We start from the raw sequence: 9,787 nt of genomic DNA, 5'->3' as shown, positions 1-9,787 counted from the left end.
ATCATATATTTGAAGATTGAAAGACCATAAAAAAATAAAATCATGAATTTTAAACTTAAAAATTCATATGAAAATGGACCAAATTGAAATGAAAAAAAGATAAAGGACCAAACTGTTACCTAAAATTAAGTTAAAAATTAAAAGCATAATTTTGCTATTTTTTTCACTATCATTTTATCAGTTTAAGTATTAGTAATATTAGTTTATTTTTTTATTTTTATTTTAGGGAAACGAACTTATGTCGTGTAATATTAGCAAATGTGGAATAGCTTATTAGGGATAACATCAAGATCATGAATATCAATTGTATATGTAGCAACTCGAATGAGCTCATGAGTCAAATACAATAAAAGTTAAGAAAATCCTTATAAAAATTAAGAAAAAATAACATATATAATTGGTTGGGGATATTGCATAGTATATGTGGCGGTTGGGGTTCAAACCTCGGACATCCTACTTATTCATCTTAAAAAGTGAATTTCTAATCAATAAACTACTTGACAAAAAAAAATTACATTCAAATTTACCCATTTTTATCTTATCTTATTTTTATCTCCTAGCAAAACTTTACCCATTTTTATCTCCTAATTTTTGTTATTTTTTGTGGGCTCCTAATTTTTGTTTATAAGGTCACATGACAAAACATAATAAAAAATATATATAAATTATGTATAAATTTGACTTTAAAAATTCTAAAACGTCTTAGTAAAAATTAAAAAATTATTTTAAAGAATAGTAATAAATTTATTCAAATTTGTATAGGATTTATTTAATTAGAGACAAACAAAATCTCTAAAAGACTTTTTTATTTTATCTTAATCAGTTAAAATCATAGCAAATTTTAATAAACGCTTATAATTCAATCAATAATTTTAAGGGCATGTACAAATCACACTCGGTAAGTGTGTTTGGTTTGGAGTTTGCTATCTTAGAGCATCTCCGCTCCTAGAACAATGTTGATGTTCTCAAGTTAATTTTTGTGGGCCAATAATTGCCACATAGGATTTAAGAACTTTCCTCATTTTTGCTACAATGCATCTAAGTTCTTAATTTATTTTATATGGGGTCCACCATGAACTTTCCATATTATATTTTATTTTCCTTTTCTCTTCTCTCTCTCCTTGTTTTTGTTTTCTCTTAACATAGCACTCCAAGAACGTGTTCACCTACGAGAACGGTTCTCCAACCTGTCCTTCCATGTCATTCTCCTCCAATGCCTAGAAGAACAAAATTCTATGTTCATGTGTTTTAAGAACAATAGATAGAACAACTGTTGTTGATGCTCTTAGAATCACGATTTTCAATGTGTTTTGCCGCAATTTTGAGAAGATCCAAATAGTAGCTACTGAGTTGATGTGAAAAAGAGACAATGAGGTTTGAACTTTTAACCTCGCACCTCATGTATGCTACCCAAACTCCCAACCATTGAGGCAACCTTTGGATTGAGCTTATGAAAAAGAGCTTATGCAACTAAATAAGTTTTTATATTAATTCATAAGTTTTCATTTGCGAAAATTGTACCTTTATAAATAATTTTATCATAAACTACATTAACAAGCTTATAAATAATACATTAAGACATTTATTTGCATAAGCTGTAAAATAAGCTAATCCAAACAGGGTCTAAATCAATTCAAGTAGCTTACCTATGTGTATTTATCGTTTGGAAAAATAAAATCGTGTAAGCTCCATCTATTTGGCGAAACCCAAATTTAATTAATTAATATGTTTGAACATATTCAAGTTTTTTTTTTTTTTTCTGAAATAATGTTTGAACATATTCAAGTTGTTTAGAAGATTTTTTGTCAAAAAAAAAATGTTGCTTAGAAGAATCTTTACTGTTGAACGAAATTAATATGAAGAATACGTCATTTGGACAAAAACAATCTAACAACTAAACATTGAGTTATCCTTCAAAAAACTAATAAAATGCATAATTTATAATGGCTTGAAAAAATCAATATTTATGTGTGGCACAGAACGACTGGTATAACCGGGTCAGTTGCTTACTCGTATTTCATGGGTCAAATAAAGAGCATTAAGACGCTAATGTGTTTAATTACTAAAAAATTCACATGATAATCAGTATTTTTAATAATGACTGAAAACCAAGTTGTTGTTGAGACTGCAAACTTTACCAGGAATCACAAATGCTATAATCAAGCTTCTATATTCTAATCATCAATTATATTCAAAGTTAGTCCATTGAGACATGATATATACAAAAGGCAGTAGCTAACTCAATACACTACTTCACCTTCTATCCCCCTCATTTGGTGAATAAATCTAAAATTGTTCTCTTCATGTATGGTGTAATGGAATGGATTATTTAATTCCATCTCTTTGAATTCTTTGCACCTTTAGACTTCTGTTTTGCTTGCTGAAAGGCCTGCATCTTTTGCTTCTTCCTTGCTTCTTTCTCAGCCTGATTTTTCAAATAAATCAATAAAATTTATAATCTATCATAAAGCTCTTCAATACTATTTAACACCTTATCCATGAGTTTCACAGAAGTTTACCTTTGACATCTTGGATTTGGCTTTCAATTTAGGAGCTTTGTCGTCAAGCTCTGCCTGACGTTCAAGCTCTTTTTCCCTGGCATCAAGATTCTTCTCCAAATAATACTGCAAATTTTCAGATTCAAACTTGTTAGAACCCTATAACAATAAACAAACATGCATTGGCTGATCATGTTGCATTCATATTCATTATATACAAAACTGGATAGATATTTTTCCCTTACAGTATCACCATTTAATATGTCTGTTGAATCATTCAATGAAAAATGGCTTCCGAAAATGATCACGAAGTTACTATCAACATGGTAAATTATACTCTCAAAATTAGATAACTGTCATACAGCCTTGACGAAAAATGAAACACATGTCCAGCGCAACTTAGATTATGAACATCTAATATACAAGATAAGGTTATCTACAATAAACTCACAATAGACCCATCCGTCCTTGAATCCTGCCACTAAGAGAGTTTAATAGCAACAGTTGGCCCCTTAATTTTAGTAAAAATAAAAAACTATTGTTGACCCTCTCAAGTGTCAAATCTAAGTTATTTTGTCCTTTTGATCATCTGAGTTATTTTGTCCTTTTGATCCCTAACAGGCGTATTCGCTATCATTCTTATACTTACTTTATACTGCTTCCTATATCCTTCCACTTATGAGATGAAAGACTGAACAAATTGAGCTAAGCATCCACAAGACTGTTCACTTCATTATTACTCCATATTTTACTTTTTGAAAGGGAAAAAAAAACTCAATTTAACTTTCCAGATATGCTGTTGAAAATGTTAAATTCCTATCACAAAGGAACCAAATTAAAACAGAGTATATCAGGTAAGGACTAATAATTTGGAACCCAAATAAAGTGAAGAAATCTGAGGGAAAAAAGAGTTTTAAAGTTTTACTCAAACTTTATAAATGAGACTAGTGATGAACAAGATCACCAAGAAGGGGGCAAAGCGGATAGTTAAGAAAATTGAGGATTGAGGGAAGTCAAGCATCCAAAATCATTCTTTGCATCTAGATGGTATTGAAATTGAAATATCGCCAAGAATCCAACTAAAAACACATGTCATACTAATGATCAATGGATGACTAAAACAAATTGTATCAAGAATAATATCCAGTTAACCTGCTTCAACCAACTCTGCATCTTTCAAAAAAAGTATATTTAAACAATCAATGGGACACAAAAAAGCTAACGACGGGGAGGGGGGGATTGATTGACTTACATTGTAATCTCCAGCATAATCCTGTACAGTGCCATCTTTAACTTCAATCACTCTATTAACTATCTGCTTTATAAAGTACCGATCATGAGATACGGTGATAACAGTGCCCTCGTACTCGGTTATTGCCTCCTGGTAGAAGAATTATAAATCAATATTAGGCTGATGGGTGACAGTGAACATTAAATACAGATAAAGGTAAGAAGAAAAATGAGAAGGACCTCAAGCATTTCTTTAGAAGGTATATCCAAGTGATTTGTTGGTTCATCCAAAACAAGTAGAGTTGATGGTTTTACCATGAATTTGCAAAAAGCCAGCCGTGCCTAGTAAAACATGGAACAATATAAACCCCTAACAGCGTTGCATCATATGCATTTAGTGAGAAAGGGAAGAACATTTCAATAAAACTAGCAAAGCTATTGTTGTATTCGAAGAGTACCATGGAAGCATATAAATAGTTTAATTGTGTGTGTGTGTGTGTGTGTGTGTAGAGAGAGAGAGAGAGATGAGAGGTAAAACAGAGGAGCTTTATAACACAATGAGTTTGACCCTTCCCCAAACCCTGCCATTGTGAGAACCTAATAGCACCACATTTCCCTTTTTTTTCAGGAATAAATCATGCCTAATGAAGTTAAAGAATTTGTGTGTGTGTATTATACTTGACTCCACAATACATGAAATGCCCAAAGAATGCAGGTATATGGATATCTCCCAAAATTGTCAAATACATTTACCAAAACAAGTTGAAAAAGAATCAACCATCTCAATGTTCGAGGTTGGACTATGCCTCTTAACATCATCATAGCTATTTTAGTTCCTGTTTCTTAAATTTCTTTAAAGACAGTCATTTTAAAGGATACTACTCAAGCAACAAACAACCACCTTTCAAAGGAGAGCAAAAAATATTTTCAAAATGTCTATGGCATTTAACAGCAATATCATCTAATTTGTGGGTAAAGAAGCAATTCTCGGTTAAAACTAATTACATAATGAATTACAAACTTGATGTAGAAAAAATGAACCATTCAATCATAGAAATAAGCTAGAACTTGAATGTTACATTTGTTCGCAAATGCTAACTGAATGTCAACTGAAAAAAGAAAATACAAATCTAGAAATCAATTAATTACCTTCTCACCACCACTCAATAGAGAAACTTTACGATCAAGCATATCAGATTTAAAATTACAACGCCCAAGAAGTCCTTTAATATCGTCACTCCTCCAGTCCTCTGCAGCTTCCTCTACTGTCTCAAGCACCGTCTTTTCCAGATCAAGTGCCTCAGCCTGTTGACTAAATCAAGTCAGCACTCAGCACTAAAAATATAAAAGTTTTGAAATGAAGAATTGGAACCGATGGCACCAATTAGCATTTTCTCAGTCAAAGTAGTGAACCTGATTCTGCTCGAAATAGTTAGGCAATATATTATGCTCCCCAAGGATAACTTCACCGCTGATTGGCTTCTCTAGACCCATAATCAATTTTAGTAAAGTACTCTTGCCACATCCATTTGGACCAAGAATGGCAATTTTTTCTCCCCTTTCAATTGTAAGATTTGCCTTGTTGAAAAGTTTCTGGCACAGAAAAACATGATCAGATGATGTCTTTAACATTTTAACACTACTTTTTACATAAAAATATTATGCTAACTCACTTTATCCTCAAAGCCAAAATCCAAGTTCCTAACAGTTACAACAGATCTTCCACTGCTTCCACGCACAGGGAACCTGATTTTCATTTGCTTCCGCTCAAAAGGCTTCTCTACTAGTTCCTCTCCAAGAAGTCTTTCCAATTTCTGTTGTCACATATACAGAAGGAAATTCTTTTAAGCAAATAAAATAGGAAGTGAACAACAAAACGTTAATTTTTACAATATGGAAGGATGCATTGCAATTTACAACTTTTTCAGTAATCAACACTACTACCGCATTTGAGTTATTTAAGTGACTAATATTAAGGTCACTTAAACTTTGTTAGACGTATGGCCGTCATAGCACTAGATATATAAATTCATGAATCTTGATCCTTATGATTTTGGGAGAATTGGTTCTTGACCGATTTAATGAGTACTTTTGACTTGTTAACATTTTGTACAAGTAAGGTTATATCTAAATTAAATAGTTGACCACATATACCTTCTCAGCAGTCGAAGCACGGCCAGAACTTGCTCCAGCACCTAACCTGCTTATCAACTCTCTTGTTTGTTCAATTTCTTTCTGCTGCTTCTCCCATGCAGCATACTGTGTTTCAATCCAAGTCGCCTTTGAAAGAATATACTGAGAATAATTTCCCTCAAATGTCCTGGATACACCCATGTCAGTTTCCACAATTTTTGTACATAGTTGATCAAGAAAAGCTCTGTCGTGAGAAATGATAACCATCGGCACATCCTGCCTGTTAAGATAATCTTCAAGCCACTCAATTGTGTCAAGATCAAGGTGATTTGTAGGCTCATCTAACAACAGTAAATCCGGTTCCTGAAATTGAAAACAAAGTGTCATTCGTATCACCAACACTTTCACATTCAAACTAGCATAACAACATCAACGATTCATCAATATACACATTCCAAAGTAACATTGGTTATATCAGCACTACATCCTATGGTTAACCATAGGTGCAGCCTAAGGTGTACCCTTTATTGATTTATCATTTAAAAATAATGGACTGGTAAAGATTATCTTCCTAATTACTAACCATAATCATTTGTATGTTTTTTTTCTGCTGTAAAACCCAGTTGTCTAAAAGGGAACACACTAGAATCACCATGCAATTGTCCAATCTCCAATACAGACTCAACACGGACACATGCACATTGTACCATTGTACTTTCATTCAATTATACAATTTTCTCAAATCAGTGCTGGTATCTACGTGTCAGTGTTGTGATCGGTGTCTGCCTTTCATATCCATAGTCCTATACACATACACAATATACTATAATATCAGCATGCTGTGCAATATACCTGAAGAAGAATCTTGCCAAGGCACATCCTCATCTGCCATCCACCACTAAAAGAAGCAACCAACCTATCAGAATCCTCTACACCAAAACCAAGCTCAGGCATCAACTTACTTATCTTCGAATCAACGATATCCAAATTCACAGCCTGAGCTCGTCTCTGAAGCAAATCAAACTCGTCCAAAAGCCTCCCCATCAACTCCAAATCGTTAACAGAACCCTCAAGCGCCTTCTGCACTTTCTCCAATTTCCCCGCAACCTCCATTTCCTCTTTAAAAGCACTCATAAACTCCTCCCTCACCGTCCTACTCTGCGAAACCTCAAATTCCTGACTCAAAAACGCGATTTTCATATTCGGTTTCGCTTTAATCACATTCCCTGAATCCGGTTCCTCCAAACCCGCAATAATCCTCATCTGTGTTGTCTTCCCCGCACCATTTACACCAACTAAACCCACTTTCTCACCCTTTTTCACTTCCCAATTAACCTCTTTCAAAACCGTAACACCTTTGTAAGTTTTTCTAATATTTTCTAACTTCACACCAGACGAAACGCTTGAAGCACCGGTGTTAGATTGTTTATTGTTACCGCGTCGTTCATCGGCTGAAGTATCGGTAAAAAGTGACTCAATATCATCTTCTTCTACTGAAGTTTCATCCACCGCGGCGACGGCGGATAAACGTGAAGTATGATTGAGTTTTTTTGAGCTGAAGAATCGATTGGGGTTAGTTTTAGTGTTAAAGGTGTTGGGTTTGGCGATGAGATGAGTGTGGGATAGGGTGCGTGGAAGGCGTCGAGAATCGAGAATGAATGCTCCGGTGAGGTCGAGGTGGTGGAGCTTTGAGGCTAATTCCATTGTGTTTGAAGATGATCGGAAGATTTTGTGGCGGTTATGGAAGAATGTTTTAGCCGGAAGAAGTGTGAGGCAGAGAACGAGGATGACGAAGCTTCTCTACCCCACCAATGTTATTGAGCAAACTTTCTGCGGCTCCAGCAATTTATTCGAGTTTGTCTCATTAACGATGATAATAAATGAATAAAGGAAATGCTAAATACTACTTCCCTCCGTCCCATAACATTTGACACAGATTTTATTACACACTTAAATATCTTGAATAATATATTAGAAAAAATTATGAAAATTTAATATTTTGAAAAAACTCATCGAGACGAATCTAACGACATCTTATGTAATATTATTTATCTTTGTATATTAGTATAAAAATACGATCAAAGTAAGTTATGTCAAAATTGCACATTTTCAAATAGGTCATCTACGGAATGAAAAGTATTTACTATGTTAAATAACATTTCCGGTATTTTTATAACAAGTAGTAAATTTTATATTTTTTTGTTTGGAAAAATACCAAAAACAGTATCTAAGTTAGATAATTATAACAAATCCTCGTGATTATAACAAGTAAGCCATTTCTTAAAAAAAAACAACAAGTAGGTTTTTGTTTTTTACTTTGTCAATAAAAAAAATTATAAATTGGTCATTTAAGTCGTAAAATATTTGCACCATTTTTCTAATTTCATCAAACTAAGTCAAAAAAATATTTGTGTAGATGTTTAATGAGTTGATTTGTCCAAATTCACTACTCTCAAAACTAATGTTCATAGGTGTGTTATTCGGTCTTGATACAAAACAAAATTGACTGATTACGATTTATAATTTTGTTGATTAAATATTTATTTGTAAAATTATGCTTGAATTCAAAAATAATAAGAAGAATATGTGTATAAGTAATCATGTTTGATGTCATAAATACTTTTGGATTTACCATATTAATGTTAAATGGTCTATAAGCACTTTTTAATTAAGTTGACCGAAAAATATGGATGAGAGTATATATATTACATGGCTTAAAGACCAATTTGTAACAAAAAATAACTTAAAGGACTAATTGGTAACAATTAAAACTTAAAAGACCGTGGGAGGTATATAGCCTTTTTTTTTTAAAAGAAATATGAAAAATTATTTAGTTATGACTTTTACATGTGTTCGCATAATAACTATTTGTGGGGTATGTTTTCAGATTCATCTGTCTATAACATTATCTTGCCAAACAACATTATAAATCAGCACTTATTCGATAACTTTTCTTCCTACACAAAAAGTTTTCTTCTCCACCTCCAACCCTCCTCATCTAACCGCCTTGTTTCAGCTATAGTAACACTAGAATCCACACATAACTCAACACAGGCATCTAAATCTTACTAAAATGCACCATCATCTATCCAAGGATCACACTTGACTAAATCTTGACCACAAAACACCAGCATCAACCCAAGAATCACACCAAAAAGATGTATTTTTACCATTGCTTACCCTGCACCACACCCCATCGTGAAATTGCCCTCACCTTCAACAATATCACAAAGATCCTTTCACCAAACAAACATCATATAACCCCCCTTTTCTAACCCTACCACCTTCCACCCGATGTTTAGCCACCAACACTTTATACCACATCTCATCTTAAAAACAATATTCATTCATTTAAGTTGAGGAGATTACATCGATTGATAAAAAACATTAGAAATCTTAAATTTGACAAAACCGAAAAGGATGAGATTGTGAACAAAAAAAAAACAACATAATGCCTACCTAGTGACAAAATAAAAGTGTTCAGGATATTCATACCTTTGAATTTGTAAGGCTAAAGATACGAAAGTCGTTGCTTAAATTTGCAATGGACAATAAATAAAGAAGAATCGTCAATTTGACCAGAACGAACGCAATAATAAGATAGAAAATTAAAATGTCGTATCAAAACAATAAACAATATAACATCAGCGAACTTAGTCGATAAAATTATAGACAAAACAGGGAAATCACTTCTATAAAAAAATGTTTGTTTAATTAGAAGGAGGTGAAAGAGTAATTTAAAGTGATAATTCCAGACAAAAATGATCTTAAACTACCCCTCTCTTCCAATGGTGAAGAGAGTGTGGTGACTAGGTTTTATTTTTTATTTTTATGAACTAACATATGCATGGATTCATCTTTTAAATGGATCTTACTTTAAAAATAAACGAGATCAAAAAATATAAATTAATTCATTATCCTTTTAC

At 32.9% G+C, this 9,787-nt stretch overlaps 1 protein-coding gene across 1 annotated transcript; it reads right to left on the bottom strand.

Annotated features, from left to right (window-relative positions):
* Positions 1-2,133: 2,133 nt before the first annotated feature.
* Positions 2,134-7,736, bottom strand: LOC11444240 (ABC transporter F family member 5). The gene is made up of 9 exons (XM_003602447.4): positions 6,714-7,736; positions 5,883-6,224; positions 5,402-5,542; positions 5,142-5,321; positions 4,878-5,033; positions 3,969-4,070; positions 3,751-3,879; positions 2,520-2,624; positions 2,134-2,425 (listed from the first exon to the last, which is right to left on the bottom strand). The coding sequence occupies exons 1-9, from the start codon at positions 7,563-7,565 to the stop codon at positions 2,330-2,332; spliced, it is 2,103 nt and encodes a 700-aa protein (XP_003602495.1). The 5' UTR covers positions 7,566-7,736; the 3' UTR covers positions 2,134-2,329.
* Between the last annotated feature and the right edge of the window lie 2,051 nt (positions 7,737-9,787).

Source organism: Medicago truncatula, chromosome 3 (genome assembly GCF_003473485.1).
Source record: "Medicago truncatula cultivar Jemalong A17 chromosome 3, MtrunA17r5.0-ANR, whole genome shotgun sequence".
Lineage (NCBI taxonomy): Eukaryota > Viridiplantae > Streptophyta > Magnoliopsida > Fabales > Fabaceae > Medicago > Medicago truncatula.
This window is presented reverse-complemented; position numbering and strand designations above follow the sequence as displayed.

Bases quoted from the DNA above. Each gene is read 5' to 3' on its own strand.
- LOC11444240 (XM_003602447.4), bottom strand. From the start codon at position 7,565: ATGGAATTAGCCTCAAAGCTCCACCACCTCGACCTCACCGGAGCATTC. The intron at 6,225-6,713 runs GTATATTGCACA...TTTCAATTTCAG, and splicing joins TTGGCAAGATTCTTCTTCAG to GAACCGGATTTACTGTTGTT. The intron at 5,034-5,141 runs GTTCACTACTTT...TTTAGTCAACAG, and splicing joins ACTATTTCGAGCAGAATCAG to GCTGAGGCACTTGATCTGGA.